At 34.3% G+C, this 22,032-nt stretch overlaps 1 protein-coding gene across 2 annotated transcripts in view; it reads left to right on the top strand.

The window, feature by feature from the left end:
- The window catches only part of EIF6A (Translation initiation factor IF6), a 43,283-nt gene that overhangs the window by 9,084 nt on the left and 12,167 nt on the right, over positions 1–22,032 (top strand). For both annotated transcript variants that reach the window (XM_089818426.1, XM_089818425.1), the window contains exon 6: positions 3,628–3,758. In XM_089818426.1, coding sequence (XP_089674552.1) covers positions 3,628–3,758 — 131 coding nt within the window. The remainder of the gene's footprint in view (positions 1–3,627; positions 3,759–22,032) is intronic.

The following is a 22,032-nucleotide window of genomic DNA, read 5'->3' as shown; positions in this document are numbered from 1 at the left end:
GCCTTCCATAGTTATAGCCCTCCCATGTGTCTAACAAATCAATCCCCATAGTTCTCAATAGATATGATATCCAGATTCATCGTAGTTTTTGAATTTATTTCACTAGAAGCTGAATGCACTATCTTTGGCTGAGATATAAAAACTATTTCTAGATTGTTCTTTCTTCAGAATCTGTGTTTGAAGTTTGAACCAAACAGGTCAGGAATACTAAATTCGAAATATCAAATATATTTGAGTTTGAACTAGATGGTCCTAGACTAAATCCCCAAAATTGTAATTTGGATTTCAAGTTCTAGAATCCCAAATCCAAGAGTCTGAATGCTAATTCTTAAATCATATTCCAGCAACCAAACGGGCCCTTAGGGCAGAAATTTGCCCAAATTGGAAGAAGGAGAATGGTGCCAAGCAAGAAAAATCTGCTCCAACTAGAAAATTGCCTAGGCTGGAAATTGCCTCTTCAAGAAAAATCGCAAAACACATGAGGAGGAAGGTGGAATGAGGAGATAAGAGGGGGGGAACCCCTCTTATACTATAATTTCATGTCCCTCCAAGCTGGCTCACTTGCCCTGGAGGAGAACAAAATTAAATTAGCATCCTTAGTAATGGCCCAGAGTTAAATGCCATGCTAAATTTACTTAGCACAAAGTGAAATTAACCTATTTAATTGCCGGATGTAATCAAAATTGCAAGATAAAACAAGGAACGCCTAGGAGTGTAATGCCCCCTTTCTAGCATTCATAGCATGATGTTGTCGTTAGCCTATTTCCCCACAGTCTCGTAGGCTAACTAGGACATTAAAGGGGCTTAGAGGCCATTTGGCCTAGACAGTTTCAGTTGCAGGTCTTTCTGAGGGTTCTGGGGCAACTTTGGGCATACTTACTATTTATAGTAAGTCATCTTGGACATGGCCGGACATTCAGTCACAGTGGTATGTCGATGGTAATTGTTTAAAATCGACAGGAAAACTTATTTATCATTGATAAGATTTGTTATGCATTGATAAAGCCATTTTATAAAGTTAAATTTAAATATTTAACTTTATTAATGCATAGACTATAGTTTGTGGGAAATATTTAAATTAAAAGAGTTCCCTTTATTTTTATAACACATTGGAGACATAAGGTACATAAAGGGAGTTATGTTTTATCCCACATTGAGAAAACGAAGGATTGAGCTCTTGTGAGAACACTATAAAAGAAATGGAAGAGTTTTTTTTTTGTATGCTTGGATGAAGATTAATGTTATGTTGCTGGATATTTGATTATCGGGCTTGGAGGACGGAATCCCTCTTTGCTAGCATTCTCTTCGCTGTTGGAAGACACAGTGAGGAGGATCAAGGGTGTTTTCACTTCAGGAAACACATTGGGTTTCATTTGGGGCGTTCGCATAAAGAAATTTACAAGGGTTTGAGGTGCAGATCTGAAGTTAGTTATTGCTATAGTGCCGCATGAACAGTATTTTGCTACAGTCGGCATGAACAGTATTTTGCTACAGTACGGCGTGAACAGTGTTGGTATCAAGTTTACTTGTTTTTCTGGCTGATTAGAAGTTTGGAGGGCTGCCGACTACATCTGCAAAATACTACGGCAACTAATTCCAGGTTTCTTCTGTCAAATTTTGATACTTTGCATAATAATTGTTGAATACAAGTCTGAATAGTTGTTGCAGCCTTTAAGGCAGCTGTAAGTGCACATCTACATTTAAAAATCACCTTTTTATCAGCAGATTGAAAGAGTTTCCAGATTTTTTCATATACTGTTGAATGTGTGCCAAGTGTTTGTGAAAATGTTATGATGTGTATTATGCATTTTAATGTCACTTCATAGTTGTTCGTAAATCTACTCATTGGAAAGCAATTTATTGAGGAAATCAGCTTTATGAGTTTGCATACAAAGTGTTTGACAATATTCCTTAAGTTAAATTTCTACAAGTCAAAGTTCAAATTAGGGGAGGATATTATAAGGAGATGCCAAAATTTTCATTTAATTTTTTTTTAACAATTAAAATATCATTAAAATCAACTCTAGCAAGCCAAAAATGATTTTCAATTTTAATTTACCAATTTCTTTTGAACATTTAAAAATCTCCTAAGCAATATTTCAACCGATTTGATGAGATTTTTCAATTTAATCCACTTTTAATTTTGCAATGCAATTTTAATTTTTAAACCAAAATAAATCAATTTTCTAGCATCCGAAATCAATTTTCCAATTTTTAATTTCACTATCAAAAAATATCTTTTTCACCAAAAAATTCAAGATTTTCCAAAACAGTTAAATCTGAAAAAAAATTTCATTTTGAAAATGCTCAAGTCTATACAATTATTTCCAATTTCCAAAATCTGTCTAAGTCCAAAATTTTGCAAATTTATCCCATTCTAACCATCGAAAATGTTGTCTTTGAAATTTGTTTGGCCCAAGGATAAAATTACATTTTCCGGAAAATCAAGTTTCGCACGAGGTGAAAAAGAGATCCAACCACATCTCTTCTGGCCCGAAGGCGTCCAAAGTGTAAAATTTTCAAATTGAAAACTTTTGGACAACTCCAAAAAAGAACTTGCCAAAGCAACCGACAAAAAAGGGGGTCCCCAAAATTTTGGGGTGATGATGTGAAAACTTCACAACACAGCTCAGGCTGTACTCTTGTTAGTTGTTAGTTGAGATTCATCACAGCATGTCACTTGAAAGAGGTTTTCCATCTTTATCTTCCTAAGGGAATAAATGCCAAAATTTTCAGAGTTGGCACATGATATGTCATAAGATCCGGGGATGCTTCCATTTACCACAGATCAGATAGCATTCCATGTATACATAGCTGAAAACTTATTTCTACATTTGGATACTGAAGAGAAGTTGTGGCTAAAATAAGGTCTTTTATGCATAAAGGCTTTTTTTGTGCATAGATAAAATATAGATTGTTGAATTCAAAATAGAGTGATTTGTTCATAGAATTAAAGGTCTTTTAAATTAGTTTCTAACAATATTTTTAAATTCAAAAGCATATGGAAGAAGCATTATTCATGGTCACACATGGTAGGAGGTGCCAAAAAGCAAAAGAGAATAGTGTTAGTGCTTTTACTCAGATTTTGGTGAACCAATATGTTTAAGCGTCAACAAAAACGGTAGTTGTGACAATGTTTCACTGTATTTAGATTCACAACACCTTCCATTATCCAGTTCAAACAGTAGGAAAAAATCAGCTTCCGCCCTTAAGTAAATGATCATCACTTATGACATTTAGCAAAAGCTTCTTTGACTACTTAGAATTTGGAATGTGATTACATCTTAAATAATCCGTGAATAGTTTTTTTGGTATATCTGTAGATTACAGCTTATCATAGTTTTTTTTTTGTATTATAGTTAGATTGAATAATATGTATAATTAGTTTATTATTTGTTTACGGACTCAAAAAATTAAGGCATCGTTCTCTATATATTTTAATTTTGGAATTTAAACCATTTTGTAATCAGACTTCTTTTGAGTTTTTGTTTTTCAGATATTGCTGTGTAGGTGCATCTCTACTTTCATCTGAATGTAGAATTCTATTCGTTGTTATCATTTTCAAGAGTCTTATTGCAACTTATAAATGGTAAGTATCATAACAATTATTTTTTCAAATGTTATCAGAGCTTCAGCATTTGAGGAATAGCTTGCCTGATCAAGTTGTGGTGCAAAGAGTTGATGAAAGATTGTCTGCTCTTGGCAATTGTGTTGTCTGCAATGATCATGTAGGCCTAATTCATACTGACTTGGACAGGGTATGCCTTTTTTTCTTCAGCATGCCATTTGAAAAAAACCCACTTTTTATAGAATATTGATGTGGGGCTAAGCAAGTATTGTTATGGAAATGGTGAAGTGAAAGGCAAAATAAAACAAATTAAATTTTAGAATTAAAATGTTATCAAACAAGAGAATTTCTTTTGAAGAAAAAAGTGTCAAGACTAATCTCTTTTCTTTCTTGGCACCTCCATTGTTCCCACCATGTGATTATGAACGGTGTTTCTTGAATATGCTTTTGAAGTTAGGGTGTATGTGATCGTCACAACCATGAAGCCAATTTTTACCCTTCCTTTATTTGGGTAGATGTGGATGCTGTCTTTGAGTCTCAAGGCAGCAACATTGTTTTGGTTATTGGTGATTGGGGAGGAATGGAGAAACGATTCAAATTTACTCGAAATGGAGAAAAGAGTCAGGTTGATGCTTTGCCTACTTGGTGTGTTTGTGGGCTAAATATTTTCCTTTAGCTTGGGAGGACATGGTCATTACAAAAGGGTGGTTTTTTTATTAATAACTAGCCCTTGCAGGCTTAACTAATAGTCTAGTTCTAATCAGACCGAAAATAAAATATTTGATTACAAAAACCAGAAATGAAGTACCACTGCTTTGGAGTACTAGAAGGAATTATGCAAAATGAAAATTTTGATTGCAAAAAACCAGAAAGGAAGTACCACCACTTTGGAATATTAGGAGAGATCATGCAATGGCTATTTTAATTTTTCATCGTTTCTTGTAACTCTACTTGTCAATCATAAGGTTTGCACTTGACTAGTGTTGTGCTTACAAGTTTTGTAACAAAGGTAATGCAAACTTTCTTTGTGGGTTCTGTGCATGCATTCTTTTAGTTTGTCTAAACTGTATGACCTAATATTGTGCTGCACCTGCCAAATAACTGATAATAGATCTAATACAAGGTTATAACTTCTAATGGAATGGAAGATTGCAACCTTTTAATTTATAACTTGGACAATTTATTTAAATGCGACACCAAACAAATAATATAGATTCTATAAAAGAAAGAACTAATCATTGACTTAGGTTGGGATGATGTGAGGGGAAAGAGACATTATGATATTGATGTGTGTTAGCACTTAGCGCATAAAGAACCTTTTGAAACAAAGTTAGATTCCTTTGAGTGGACAACATCTGAAATGTAATATCTCTTTTGGAGACATTACAATTAATTTTGAGCCTTTTAAGGTGCGAGGCATAACCATCAAAAAAATTTGCAGATTGGATCAAACACTTTTACATATGCCTGCTGCATCATCTATAAATTGCTTTGAATGCAAGAAATATTTTAAGCAAGTAGACTGAACAATTTGATCCTTCGTAAATCATAAAAACAATCATGCATATGATTAAGGCTACTCCTATTATTAACTGATGCAGAGCGTCATGGAAATCCAACAAAGAACCCCAAATCAACCATAGAGTTTAATCATCAAAACAATTTCTTCAACATGCTAGAGGCGTCAACACATTTTTCCCAATACAATCATAAATGAAATCACCATTATCAAATGACCAATCAACCTTGAAAACGTAGTCTTCAATTCTGCCATTCTAGATAGATCTGCACACAGAGATTTGGAAATTTTTAACCTGACTGTGTTTCTTCAATCTAACTGTTGAAATTGGGTGCAATTTGTCCCCCAACAACATCCAAAACTTAGGAAAATCCAACGGTGGAATCCAAAGTTATGGTCTCTACACCAAGACCCATTTTCTGTGACTCCATTGAAGAGAGTTAAAAACCAGTTTTCACTAAACTGTCATAACTTAACAAAAATGTACCAAACTAGTTGCATTAAAAGTTAATTTATCCGTCTTTCTAGAAATATAAGGTTCATCACTTAAAACAACCACTAAGTAATCGTACACATTGCTTCAATATGACTGTATTCTGAAAATCTGAAAATTATCATCCATAGAATGCTCATAACTTTCTCAAATCTACATGGAATAAACTCAAACCAAAAGCAATGGAAGGATAATTCATTTTCCTACTCTACCATATCAATAATACATCATGTGAAGACCGTATAGGGCCGAACAAAGCCTAGAAACAACAAAAGAACTAGCAAAACCAATCAAAATAACAGGTACAAAGTGCTCCAAAAGATCTTATTGTTAGTTTTAGAGGATCACTGCAAATGTAATGACACTGCTTGAATGGTATATACTTTCCAAATGGCAACCATCTCTCTTTATATTGTGGATGGGATATGGATAGACATGTCCCATCATGGGACATGCCTATATATTAATATCAAATTAATATAACAATTTATACTTTAACTACACATGCACGCACACACACACACACTCACATAACTTTAGTTTAGTCTCTTGAGTTTATCCAATTGAAGCTACCAAACATTAAAACTCCCTCTTAGCTAGGGAGGATAAACACATGACCATATATTCCCTCAATGTAAAATAAGGATATTGGGAGTAATGGCCTCTTGAATGTCAACTCGATTGACATTCATCATGTACTCTTTGAGCAATGGCCTCCTGAATGATGAGTTGCAAGATATTTACCATGTACTGTGAGTAATGGCCTCCTGAATGTCAACTCATTTGACATTCACCAAGTTGTCTGTGTAATGACTTCTTAAACATCAATTTGCATAACATTCACCATGTACTCAAAATGTTCATAAGGTATGTGCACGTGCATTTTCATAATGCTTACCATATGAACATCCACCATGCAAAGTATAATCTATCATGAGCTGTATAGACATTGTAAGATATCCATCATAATAAAAAATTAAGTTATTGTAAGATCATTACCTTTCAATAACTTTTGCAAATACAAGTGATGATCATTTAAAAGTTGTCACTTCTGCATGATGTACACAAGGCACAGGCCCATTAAAACCATATAGTCACACACATGGACTTTCAGACTCCCTCTGAATACCAATCTTTATAACTGCTCATCCAATGTTACCATTAAAGAGCTGTCAAACTCTCTCTGAGTCTGAAATCAATCTCCCTTTTCATGCAATAACATTTTTGGAGGAAAAGATCAAGGCAAATAGCTCTTATAGTCCATATAGATATACAAATAAGAGAGAGACTACAATGAAATACTTATCTTGCACAACAACAACTTTGATACAAGCCACCCCAATAAGGGTCCATATGTCTATTTAATCCTTGTACTTGAACCTCCAAGATTGCAATCAATGGTTGACTTAAGTCGTATAGTTCGATGAAATACAATACCCGTGGAATTGCATAATCTCCCACTTGTGGTCATTATATTTCCTCCTATTGCTATCTTTAATAAAAGACTCCTCTCCTTTATCAATTACATGCATGTTATGTGTCCTTTCTACTTACAACTTGTTGGTTCTCAAAACCGCAGATTGGAATCCTACAAGCCTTACCTGCTCGATGCTAGGATATCCAAACGGTTAAGGCCAACTTGATTGGATTGATTGATGCGATCCAAATCCCCTTCGCTTTTGGCTTTGCAAAACCAAGGCGAGTGTACTTGATCCTGGAGAAAACACTTAGATCCAAGACACTTACAACAGATTGATTAGAATGTGAGAATATTGAAAGTTTTCCAAATGGCCAGGATTACAGAAAACTTTAAGATTGCAAATTACGAATTAAGAATAGTAAATGAATATATGATTGTTTTAAAATTAAAATCAATATAGATTAGTGCAACGGACAAACATATTAATTCCTTGAAGGAAAGAAATGAAACAATTGCCAGAATATGGATTACAAATTATGGAAAATATAAAGACCAGTGCCAAAGGGCGATAGAGTCAGTATTAGAAGTTTAGAACATACAACTTTATAAAATTTTACGCATATTAATTATAAACAATTTAATAATCAAGATGCAAAAGATCAAATATATGGACGCAATTTTAAAACAGTCTGGAATGTATTTCAACTCTTGTGGTTCACAGACCAACCAAACATAGATTTGGAAATAATTAAATATTTCTCAATATCTATGATAGTTGATTTTAAAATGCTATAATTGATCTTGTCCACTTATCTATCATATAAATTATTTATAAAATAATAATAATAATCATAAAGAATAAAACTATATAATATCTTAAATCTAAAGCTTCAAGCAAATAAAATAAATATTTCGTACTAATCATGCCGGAAATAAAATTGCATTGGAGACACTCCTTACAAATGATCCATCCATTGTACTTTCATTCTAGAATCGCATAAGAATTTTTTCAATAACCCACAATCCACGGGCTTAGTTCAAAAAATCATTTCTTTACCAATGAAAGAATAAAATATATCACAACGCATATATATAATTTGGGTATAAATTTTTTTCCGTAATGAATTGTTTGTTGTGTCTTTTACATCCCTTATTTATAAAGGATGAAGGGGCATAATTATCCATCGCACCCTTTTATAACAAATAACCACCAATATAAAATTTTAATATAATCCTGATTTAATATGATGGGTGATTTTATAACTTTGTGTATAATTTTCCTAGGTGCTGGCCTAAATGGTTTGAATAATTTGCACCATATTCAAGAATCCTCTGCTCTATCTATAGGCAAATCCTTCCTCCTTCGTGTATTTAGAATCAACGGGCTCCTCCATTAATTGTGACATCTTCAGGCATGAACAACACGTCTTCACGAGGCTATCATCTGGAAGTGCTCGATTCAAGAAAAATCCTTATTCTACTACTTTAATCGTCTAAGTCCGCATGGGGTCTTTCAACGTTGATTATTAGGAAGTCATGGTTGGCAAATTCTAGCCAATGGTTTATTATCATGTATCCCTTGATTATTGGGCATTCGAGATTTGTTTTTTCTATTGCTCTTCCCAGCACATCCACTGGCTTTTGTATTTCACGGGTTGAGCATCATCAAGGAGAATGTCCTTGCCGCACATAGTCCAGACCTGCAGAACATATGAAGCATCGTTAGATGTATATCATTAAACAATTACTAGTGGCTTTGTGAAAGATGAGCATTGAAGTCTCCATGATAGAGAATACTGTATCAGGATCTCCCAAATTTCACTCGCATTTCACTCGGATACTTCCGTGTGTCAGATTGGATTAATATATTATTGCTATAGATGCTTGCCTGGATTATGCCCTTGGTAACATGAATGAAGGAGAGTCTATATCTCTCTATCACTAAGTCAACAAATGTTTCTTTCAGTGCGTCCAATCTGGGCTATCATTATCCTCTTACTTACTGTATTCAACAAGAATTTAACTTCAAACAGAGATGTTGTTCTATCAGTCTCTTTCCGTGGCACCACTGATTCTAGAAAATCTTCATTTTCAAGGATTCTCATTTCCCTGATCTTCTTCTCTAGTTCTTTAAGGTTTGTAGAGCCCCTCTTTGCAATGACTTCCTTAATGAACAATTCATCGATCTTATATGCTAACTCGATGTGTCTTGGAAGACGTTTTTCCATAGGTTCCAAAGGCCCCTTCTCCAATGCTTTAGGAAGCACTGTATGATTTGTGTATGCCAATGTTCGTTGAGTGATATTCCAGGCTTCATCTCAAGGCCAACCTTCTACATCAATCAAAACACGGATCGACTCCAATACAAACAATGCTGGATCTGTATTGTTCATCTGAATTGCAACCTTTACTGGAAACTGTCTCCAGCCTGCATTAGGTCCACAATGTCTTTTGAAAGAGGAAATTATGTCTTGAAAAGAAGCTGAGCACAAAGTATACTGTTGTTTCAAACGGAGAATCTTTCATTCTGTAAAATTATCTCTAGGATACAACACATAACAAATTAGTATACTTCGCTGTTACATCCCAAATTTTGACCTAATTTAAAATATAGCCGTTGAGGTTCACATGAAGTCAGTTGTTAGTTAAATTTGTTATAATCCTGCGAAATGGTAAGATGGTTAGTCGTTATAATTATTTATTACGAATTCATGAAATTGAATAGGTGGGTAGCCATTATGATTATTTATAACTTGTAATGATAATATGATTTAACTGTGGAGAATTTCCTTGTAGGAAGCACATCGTAGGGGTGGAAGCATTATTAGAGAAGAATTAGGCACATGAGCATCACCATCACTAGGCAAATGGATTGAGGACCTAGCGACTTGAAAACAGGATACATCTGTGGGACCTGCATGAGCTATTTAAATAAATAATTTGAGAAACATAAAATAATTGAGTTAAACTATAAAACATACATCAAAGGATTTTTAATGATCTTTCACCATATTATTATAATAAATATTTATATACGTACATATAATATAAAAATGAAATGGCACCATTATATTATAATAACTTAATATAATGATGTCACCCTGTTGATATACTTACATGAACGTATGCAAGTATATATTATAATAATAATATTCAAGATATAATAACATTCAAATTATAATAATATTCAAATTATAATCTTCCAACTCTATTCTTTCCATTTTAATATTCTTTGCTTTTAACCTATTAATACTTGGCATGATAAATTGACAATAATCTTTCCAACTTTAGCTTCCAACCATTTAATTTTTCTTTTCCTCTTCTTTGTTTAATCGAATTAAAACATTTGGAATTTGAATCGATTATAATCTTTTTGTAACTGGTGGGTGTTTGCTCTCCATTTAAGGAAGCCGTGAGGGAGAGTCGGGATCACCTTTTCTCCTTGGTGCCCGAATTCTTCTTTGTTTCAGTCCAGATTTTTCATGTTTATTTACCAATGCATCCTTGCACTGCTACGACTGCAGTCTGCCTTGATACGATTTCCAATCAGCCATTAAAACGTCTTTTGCAATCTGCCTTGATACGATTTCCAATTAGTCATTGAAACGTCTTTGCAATCTGCCTTGAACGTCTGTAATCTGCCATTAAGTCTTCTGCAAATTACCATTGTTATCAACCTTGTTCAGATTGAGCAATTCCAACATGGCCAAGCAAGTAATTCCAGCTAGGATACTGAGGTCAAGCGCTGAAGAAATCAAGGAGCTGATCAGATTGCGAGTTCCCCAAAGGATACATATCAGGTCATGAGTTTCCCTTCTATATTTTTTAATGCATATTCTCTTGCAGCTGACTAAGCTTAGGAGTCTCCTTCTTTAAGACTGTGATTATATTATGCATTTTGCTGACTGTACTCTGAGAATTATAATGAGCTTTTATTTTTATTTTTCATTGTATCTAGTTGGATAGTATCTCTTATAGGAGAGCTTTCTAATGCAATAAAACCTGAAATAAAAGGTACAATAACATCGAATTTCATAGCAGCAAACTACAATATTTTTCATGATGATAACTTGTTGATATCTTGTTTGATATTACATAATTGATTCTCTTTTAAGTAGATTTATTCATGGCAAATGAAAGCTAACCATAAAATGAATCCATAAATCATTATGCTGGAGGAGATTAAAATTAAATAATAAATTATGCAATCTTTAAGAATATCTTTTTCAAATCATAGATTGTGATAAGCTGGAAAATATATATATTTTATAGTTTAGTTGAGAATCAACAGACAGAGCTGATTGCTCTGAGATTCGAGCACGTAGGATTCACCTGCTGTATAGCCATGGAAAAGGGCGAAGAGGTGAGATGGAGTCTGCAATGACTTAGAAAATAAAAGTCAGATATGATACATTAAATCTAGAATAATATCATTTAATAGCTCATGCATGATTCTGTCATTGTAATCTCCTGTTGTCAAGTCAAGTGGTGTAGGTAGATACCAGAATGCTCAATGGATGATAAGATAATCCCTGTCTATTCCAGGTAGGGAGGGCCTTTCTTGTTAGAGATTGTGTGGGGATAAGTTATGGTCCGAGGTTGGGTGGTTAAGCCCCTGACAATGTCTCACCTCTCCCCAAGTTGTTGGACGTATCACAGACAAAGATAAGCTTTAACAAATATTTTTACTTTTATGATGTATAAGCAAGAGTAAGGTAAGATTAATTGAGTTATGTCTGTTGGAAATATAGATGGAGTTACCAAAAAAACAATTCCACAGATACCTTAGATGTCTTAAAAACTGGTTACTGCTGTTACTCGGTAGCCACACAGAGAAATGCTGTAAATCGGTAGATATACTGTATTTTAACTTATTATTGATTTTTAAGCATTCACAATTATTAACATGCATGCAAAAGGAAATAACATGAACACAAAAGATGTTGAAGATGGTAGCTGCAATAGAGATCTTTATCTCTAGAAATATGAACGTTATTACCGTTATTGTCATCTTCAGTTGAAAGGGACACTTAAAGTTTAATTTGTAATATTATAAATGTAAATGACATGTGTCATTCATATGCATTGAGGCATGAATATTTGAAGAGTCTTATTTAATTATAGGAGTTATGAGAAACTCAAGAGAACTTCGGTTAGAATATGAAGAGTCTCTTCTATTGTTATATATTCGCATCGTGCGATAAGCATTGTACACTTGAATATTTTATTTTCAATAAAGATATTTTTGTGTTATGTGGTTGGGTTTTTCCCTTCATTCTCGAAGGGTTTTCCCAAGATATTTCTGGTGTTCTCTATTTTAGTTTTTGTCTCTTTCTTATGATTGGTTATTTTCTTAAGTTTCTGGTCTCTAGTTTCAACATGGTATCAGAGCCATGATATCATCTTTATAGGAGTGTTAAATTTTATATCGATTGTCTATTTATGATGATCCCCTTTTTTAAAATTTATTTCTGAATGGATCTCATGATATTTTTGGTCGAATGTTTTGTATCAGACGGTTTAGAAGAGCAGCTATGTTTTTAAAAATTTTTTGTGTAAGGTCTTGTGGGAACTATTTCTCAAGAAAGCCTAGCCAAAATCACAGAAACCTTATTGCGAGATCTAAAACCCTCAGATCGGAAGACAGACTGTGTAAACTATTACAGCCATTCCAATTGATCCGCGTTTGACTCTCAGCTACGGCGTACGAGAGTTACAGTCGAGAGTATGACGACGCCTTGGATGACGGTATAGATGTCCCGCAACAACAACAAGAGCCAAGCTGTGATCCCTCCTTTGTGCTCGACACCATTAGAACGTTTGTGGTTTTCCTCTATCGCCAAATTCGCGAGAAAAATGTCTACGAGATTCACCAGATGTACGAAGGAAGCTTTTAAAAGCTCAACGAGCACATGTTCAAGGAGTCCCCTTGGCCTTCTGTCGAAGCCATTGCGCCCTATGTCGACAATGACCATGTCTTTTGTCTGCTCTACAGGGAGATGTGGTACAAAGACCTCTTCGCCCACCTGCAACCCACTCTCAAGCAGCGCTTCGAGTAGTTTGAGTATTATATGCAGACGTATTCCATAACTCTGGGACAGAACAACTAGAAATTGTCTGTTGATGTGGATTGGCTAGCCTCGGGGGTGGAATGAATATCTGAAACATCACTATCATCTATGAATGTATGAAGTTTAATTTACATTTTTATTATTCTTGTATATTTGGAGGTACATGTATTTATTCAGCGGTACAAGAGGTATGCGTTTCATAGTCTTCTGCATTTTTAATTATTTTGGTTTGCCTCTCGCTTTGATATTTTTTATTATTCCATTTGTTAATCGATTCAATTTTTTTATTGCCTTATGAATTTAGAACAGGCATATTCTTTGTGTTTGAATCAAACCTTATATATTTGTTAATTGAACTTATTTCTAATCATATTTGGCGTGATTTATCGGGATGCATGTTTGTTTTCATTATGATTCATTGCAATTATTGTTCTTGATACTAATTGCTATTTTGACGTGAGTTGGTGAATGTCCAAATTGTGATGTGTATGCACATGCATGAGGGAACTTGTCATTGTTCGGACAGTAAAAGGGGAGAAGGGCAAGTCACTATGACATAAAATATTGCTTCTTTCTCTTGCTCGAACTTTATTTACAGGTTTTATTATTGAGAGAGTATTTTCAGTTCCAAAGGGAGTTTTTTTAGATTGTGGTGCAATATGCTCATTATATGTAGTGGTTCTATGGAAGCAACTAGAACTTACATTTTCTGCAAATATAAGACTTAGAGGAAGCTTATGAGTTTAGAGGGAGGTTTTCTTTGTTATATTTATGACTTTAGTATTGTTGCGATGTTAATATTAGTCTTATTATTATATTGCTTGAAAGAGATCATTTTTAGCGTTGATATTTGATTTTAATAATCTCTCTTGGTTGTAGAATCAACAAGAAAACCTAAAGGTTGATTTAAGCAAGAGGGAGATGTTGATATTTAGAGGGAGATTGTAACTTCAGAGGGAGGTTTCATAATTAAGAGGGAGTACTTATGGAATTCTTTTTCATTATACTTGTGATGCTTGTGGTATTTATAAAATTGAAGACTTAAATGGAGCAAAGTCCTATTATGTTATGCTTATTTCTATTCATGTGTGAATAAACGAGATTGTAAGATCAGCTATGATAACTCTTTCACTATGCGATAGTGAACATCACGTTGAGAGAGTCTATTATGTCATCACGTTGAGAGAATCCGTGATGGAAGTTAGATGTCATGTTGAGAGATTCCATGATAGTTCACGTTGAGAGAGTCCCTGAAAAAAGGCTTAGCTGTGAGTCTTACAAATCTTTTCATGTTGAGTGATTCCATGAACATAATTGATTGTCACAGGTTTCATGTTGAGTGATTCTATGAATTTAATTGATTGTTATTGGTTTTCATGTTGAGTGATTCTATGAATATGATTGTTTTATGTTTTCATAGAATATATGAGATGAGATTTTATCATTAACATTTTAGTTGCAGTCTTGTGTGATTGTTCAGCTAAAGATCTCTCTCTTGCTAAGAGAGGGTGTTGAAGATGGTAGCTGCGATAGAGATCTTTATCTATAGAAATATGAACATTATTACCGTTATTGTCATCTTCAGCTGAAAAGGACATTTAAAGTTTAATTTGTAATAGTATAAATGTAATGACGTGTCATTCACATGCATTGAGGCATGAATATTTGAAGAGTCTTATTTAATTATAGGAGTTATGAGAAACTCAAGAGACCTTCGGTTAGAATATGAAGAGTCTTTTCTATTGTTATATATTCGCATCTTGCGATAAGCATTGTACATTTGAATATTTTATTATCAATAAAGATATTTTTGTTTTGTGTTGCTGGGTTTTTCTCTTCATTCTTGAAGGGTTTTCCTAGGATATTTTTGGTGTTCTCTATTTCAGTTTTTGTCTTTTTCTTATGTTTGGTTATTTTTTTGAGTTTTTTGGCTCTAGTTTCAACAAAAGACACCAGATTTAATGTGGAAACCCAAGACGGGAAAAACCACCAAGTAACTAGCTACTGATTTTCACTCTTCTAAAGTAAGCCCTGTTAGGCGCCAACCCTGTTAAAGGTTACAAAACACACTGTTAGGTGTGACCTTGTTAGAGGATTTAATCACCTTGCTAGGAGTGGCCTTGCTAGAGGACTTTAGAACAATTCAATAAAACTGTCCACCTTGTTAGAGAATCTACAAAATGGCTGTTAAACCAACTCTGTTAGGAGATTTAGAAATCACTGCTACAATTGTGAGAAAGTAACAATGAAGTGACTTGAATGAGATGCAACTGAACTTAGCTGATACAAATCTCTATTCTGCTTCACTAGATCCTTTTTGATCGAATACAACTTTGCTGCTCCTCAAAGATATCTGATCCTTCTTCAAAATTCGCTCCCACCTTCCTCTTCTCACAATCAATACACTTGCATGCTCGCTCATTACCTTTTTGAATTCACAACTTGACCTTTTATTTATACCATACAAATTATCAAGTCGGCTCATTTACAAGTTACAATTACCAATAATCATTACATTAGTCGGCTACAATTATTACATAAAACAATTAAACTTCATTTCCCAAAACAATGAAATTCTTCATTGGCTGACCCTGCTTGGTAGACACTGCTCCAGAAAATGATTTCCAGTGTTAACTAACTGAAGCTCGGTAAACATTGCGAACTCTGCAAAATCTTTTGAAGATTGAGTGAACTCGGTAAACATTGACTTTCCTTCGCTAACCTTGTGAGCTCGGTAGAAACTGACTTCTGCCATAGAAACCTTCGACACCCGAGTGAAGCTCGGTCGAAACTGTTTCCACAAAGTATTTTTCAAGAATGCTCGGTAGACTCTGTAGTTCGCTTTGCTGACCAATTGAGCTCGGGAGACTCTGTCTGATAACTGATATGACATTTGTGTAACATCAAAGACAACACACAATTGAACAATTGTATCCAACAATGTCATCATTACAATTATTTTACATTTAGTTGCGAGAGATAGATTTATCTGATGTGATGAATTGTTATATTTGTTAGAGTAAATAATAATTATTTACTTTAACACCTCCCCTTAAGTGCAACTTAGGGGAATACACTTAAGCTTACAAAAGCTTAGATGAAATGTAGAATGGGTCCTGACAACAAGGCCATGTTAGGTACCCATGTACACATGCAAAGAAATGCAACTTTTGAAAACGAGGAAAGAGGGAAAACCTCATGGGAAAAACCCTCCTCCAAAAAGTGGTAAGTACAAACATGCCCTAATTTTATATAGTGGTATTTAATAGGAATCGTCATATGATTTTTGATATAGCGGTATTGGATGGAAGTCGTTATATGATATTGTTATAGTAGTATTTGTGGACTAATCTTGGTGATTGTAAAAGCATCCTTACAATGATTTTTTGTTTCAAATCCCATGGTATGTAGAATTTAATTTCCATGGTAAATTCATTAATGGTGTTTTGAGTTCTTAGTTAAGAATTTTTGTTTAATTCTTTTTAACTAATAAATTTGTTCATATGAATGTAACTGATTTAACTGTCTTCCCATAAAAATAAAGTAATAACTGTATTTCTTTGAATATGTTAGTTGTTAATTAAGACCCGAGAAAATTGGTTGTTACGTTTGCCCACATAACAAATCAATATACTTTACCCTACTTGCTCCCAACAATTAGATTATCTCCTTAAGGATGGATAGCTATGGACGAAATCTCATGCAAAATGGAGGCACAATTTTTTGGGCTCCATCACAAGCTTTAATATTCTATAATTATTTATAATACTCACATTAACCATATAGTGGTAATTCTTTGTATTTAATGCTTTGACCTAATATGTTAGCTGACATCATCAATGAGTGTTGGGATGCCTCCCATTTAGTCATTTTATTTTGACCTTACCAAGGTTAAGAGGGGGATTGACAGGCGTATTAATGTCCGCTTGTTCCAAGTTTGAGGGTAAATCCTATAACGCCCACCTTACAGGGTACATCAGGGCTCTAAAATTTATATACAATATCTTTAATAAAAGACTCCTTTTCTTTATCAATTGTATGTATGTTATGTGTCCTCTCTACTTACAACCTTTAATATTCTATAATTATCTATACTACTCACATTAACCATATAGTGGTAATTCTTTTTATTTAATGCTTCGACCTAATCTGTTAGCTGACATCATCAATGAGTGTTGGGATGCCTCCCATTTAGTCATTTTATTTTGACCTTACCAAAGGTTAAAAGGGGGACTGACAGGTGTATTAAGGCCCGCTTGTTCCAAGTTTGAGGGCAGATCCTATAACACCCACTTTACAGGGTGCATCAGGGCTCTAAAATTTATATACAGTTTGTGGTTCATACTCATAGCCTGTGGATGATGTATGACCCTGCACAACTTACCTGTCATTATTATGGAGGTACTGACACCACTTGTCATATGTGATGTTAATATATGGCCTGGTGAATATGAAATTCATTCCTTGAAATATGATTTGCTCGACAGGGATGGTATTCCTCTTCTACCCTTGCTTTTCTTATTGGTCACTTAATTTCTTCATAGTGGACACACTTGCTGTAAGATGGTGAGAGAATTACCTTTCATTGTTTACAAACTGCTCTCAATTTGTCAATCAGCAAAGTGGGCAGCTTGGCTAAAATAATTAATAGAAATTATTCTGGTAGCCTTCCCCATATTTTATGATTCGTTTCCATTTCTTTTTGGTCATTGCAATTTATTCTTCTCCAATCGCTGCTCCTCTGATATTAAACACAAGACTGGATGGTTCAATTAGCTTATCCAGTTCCAATCTTTAAAAAAACCCAAGATAAGCAGCTGAAGTATTGTAATTGATAACCTGTAAACTTGATGTAGATAGTCTATCTAGAACATGAAGCACGTGTTGTGTACATCTGTAATTTCATTGTCATAAATTGCTGATAACATTTTCATCCATTGCTCACTCCAATCATAAGTTATTGAATGCAAGCTTATCAGGCTCAGAAACCTGACTCTGATACCATGTTAGTTTTAGAGGATCACTGTAAATTTAATGACACTGCCTGAATGGTATGTGCTTTCCAAATGGCAGCTATCTCTCTTTATATTGTGGATGGGATATGGATAGATATGTCCCATGATGGGACATGCCTATCGATTAATATTAAATTAATATAACAATTTATAATTTAACTACACACACACACACACACACACACACACACACACATATATCTTCAGTTTAGTTTCTTGAGTTTATCCAATTGAGGCTACAAAACATTAACACTTATCTATTCACTTTTCTTCCCTTCCTTGCTTGGTTCGACCTTACAATGCATTTTTATAGTTTTTTGGTCAGTTTGGACCTTACAAATACCACCCATGTTCTTTGGACTTCCTTTTACAACTTTAATGCAATTTTTAATTGTTGCATGTTTTTCAACTCTTCATCGTTTGACAACTTTTGAGACTTTTGACAAATATGATGCCATGACTTTGCATAAACCTTCAAGACATCCAAATGGCCATTTAATAACCTTTTACATGGTTAGTAGCCTTTCAAAGTTTATATTACAACTTTTGACATATTAAACCAATGGAGATCTTAACTCTGACAATGTGGACAACATTACATTTTTGTTACAACATTTCTTTTCAATTGGATTCCCATTACGTGGAATGACATTGCAATATATAAGAATGACCATAAATCATAAAAATATCCATTATGATCTCTTGTAGTCATATGATGGCTAGGTGCTCTTGCACCATTAACACAATCACAAACAACATATAGATAAATAACAACAATTTGCAAGAACAGAAAATAGGTTTTTTATTATCTCCAATAAAATGGAATCACAATATTCAGAAAAGCACATGGGCATTTCCTCACAATATTCTATAGGTTAGAGCCTCCATATCTCCAAAATTGTCCTAGACAACCCTATGAGCCTTCTTTATATAGGCAATTTTCCACCACCAAAGAAGGTTCTAGAAATTTTAACCCTAAACCATGAGGCCAACCAACCCTAAGATATTATTATTCATATTTCATTACATTAGAGTACACCCCAACAACTATCAAAACTAAAGAAATTTTGAAGAAATTTTCAGTTTCTTTGAATTCAAAGATTAGAACTTCCAGAGACTATAACTCATTGCCAATTGTTCCAATTGGCTATCATGACCCATTTAAAAAATGCCACAATTTGTTCTACAACCCATGACATGTGCAAACACTAGTCAATTGAGGTTTGACCCCTTTTTGGAGCCCCTAAAGCCTTTAAGACTAAGTTCAAAGTTTTTATACCCCGTTGCCAATATTGATTTATATTGCAATGAACCTCTAGGGAAGACATCAAAATATCCCGAGCTCGAATGACCAATTTATAAAAAATAGTAAGCTTCTAGAAATAGCAAGTCTGCACTGAGATGAGCCTTATTGAAAAAGACAAAGTAGAAATATTTTTGGGTGATTCAAGATTGCCCTTACACCTAGGATGCTCTTGCATCACATAAACAACAACTAAATTGCTGCTTTGGTTGTAGCACAACATTGTTGGGAAAATCAGCTATAAAGACATCAATTTATAAAAAATAGTAAGCTTCTAGAAATAGCAACTCTGCACCGAGATAACCCTTATTGAAAAATACAAAGTAGAAATATTTTTGGGTGATGCAAGATTGCCCTTACACTCAGGATGCTTTTGTATCACATAAACAACAACTAAATTGTTGCCTTGGCTGTAACACAACATTGTTGGAAAAATCAGGTATAAAGATGTGACAACCCATGTATAGTCAATTTAGCAACAATACCAATGCTAGGTATAGACCAATCACATCGAACATTAAGACAAGAACATTTAAAGGAAATTGAGGATCACACATAACCTTAATTAAAGCCGGAGAATCAATGAGGTGGCTTTTTTGATGAAGCAAAATGGGGAGTGTTGATGTGACTTTTGTTCCACTACAACATGCGAAATCAAATACTCAATGTTTTGGAGTAACACATCAAACATCCAATCAAATAACTTCAAGGTTCCTTTTATTGTGGATACTCACTATTCATTTAATGGATATCAACTCTTGCACTTATAAAGATTTGGCTTCACAACATGCAATGAAAATATAGTTTTTGATCTTCAAACCTCCACTTCAACTTAAACTTACTTCTACTTCTACGTCTACTTCTACTTCTACATCTACACCCGCCTAGTACAGGCTTCCAAGGATTTACTCAAATAGTTTTCAAATTAATAATCCCATCAATGAATGCAAAATAAAAATTGGATATCAGTTGAAGTGCATTTAATCATCAACTCACTACACAAGACACTCTTACCATCAACAAGGGGCTAGTGGTCCAGATTTCTAGAGATAATCAAGTAAACATCCATAATCACTTTCATTCAACTAAACTAATTTAAATTCGTTTGAATTTGAAAATTTCTGATTGGAGGAGACAACCAATTGCCACATCATCATCCTTATCTTATAGATCTATATAAGGACATGGAATTTGAATCTTGGCTTTAGAAAGTAACTTTCAATGTTTGAGATCTTCTCCATCCTTTGGGAATTTCTTCATGGCCTTGTCTTGCATCGGCATTGTAAATCCTCTAATCCTCATCTTCAAGCTTGAACTCGTGCTTTGAAATTGTAGATTTGGATGAACTTGACTGCATTTGTGGAATTGATAAGGTTAAGGTTGTCTTTATTTTCTTCATGGCTTAATTTGGGTTTGCATATCAAACTTGTAAACTTGATCTCATCTTGAGCCTCTCAATGATGCTTTCATGAGGTTTTACTCCTCTAACTTTCTTGAAATCCACTTTGATCTCGATTTGAATAGCCTTGATGTCAAGTCTCCTTCTCACTTGAATTCTCAAGCTTGAGCTTGAAATGGCCTTCCTTTTGTGGTTTGTACTCAATGTCTCAAAGAAAAAAACAAGGCATTAAGTTTGTAAAATTGATGATCAATAAACATCTCCCTACCTTCTAGCTCTCCTTCTTGAACTTACCTTGCAGGACAAAGGAAAAAAGAGGCATTAAGTTTGTAAGATTGATGATCAATAAAGAAAATGAACATAGATATTTCGTGGAATAAAATAAATCCCTCCTTATAAAAGTGTACAAGGAAATTAGGAAGTAAGGTACTGATTGTTCTGTTTTTGCATATAAACTTGAAACAACATGAAAATGGATTGAAATCTCAAACAATAGATGAGTTTTTTATCAAGTCATGTTTGGGTTCAATTTTCTTATCATTTTTTCACTTATTTGGATAAATCGCTGCACTTGCCCAGGATTGACTGCTAATTACAGAAAAGATCTTATGCCTAGCAAGAAGGAAAAAATTGCTGCCTTATTTCTAATCAGATTTGCTGCTAATATGAGATCAAATTGCAGCATGATGAGGATAAATAAAAATGCTGCTAGTACAAACAGAGATGGCTGCTATTTGGTTATGGGCACCATTGATTATCTGGAAAGGGGTGAAATGTTTATAGGGCTGCCTTGGCCCAACATTAAATAAATTTAGTGATCAAATTGCCCCTTAATCAGAGGGCTGCCCTGGCATTTCATGGACAAATTTATTTAATTAAATGCAAGCTTTTATTGAATTATATCTCTGCCTTTAATAGAGGCTGACTTGGTAAGACAAATAAATGCTCAAATCTCAGGGCTGACTTTGTAAACTTGCCTCTGGATTGCAAAAATGGTCCATGTTTTGGCAGTTTCTAGAGGTTTGGAGGACAAAGTTTTTGGGTGGAGCTCCTAAGCCTAGAGGGCTTCCATCATGATAAAAATCCATCCCAATTTCATTTATTTGGCATCAAAATTCTCCTCTTACAACTCTCCAATCTGCTGACCCACTTTGTCTTCATCTTGATGAGAAAAATAAAGCTCAAGGGAAAGGGGGAAATTCTAAGCTGGGAGTATTATAGGGGTGGAAATCCTCTAATCAAAG

The sequence above is a fragment of the Cupressus sempervirens genome, chromosome 3, assembly GCF_028749045.1.
Source record: "Cupressus sempervirens isolate cs-2001-9-10 chromosome 3, ASM2874904v1, whole genome shotgun sequence".
Lineage (NCBI taxonomy): Eukaryota > Viridiplantae > Streptophyta > Pinopsida > Cupressales > Cupressaceae > Cupressus > Cupressus sempervirens.
Note: the sequence above shows the minus strand (reverse complement) of the source record. Positions and strands in the feature narration are given on the sequence as shown.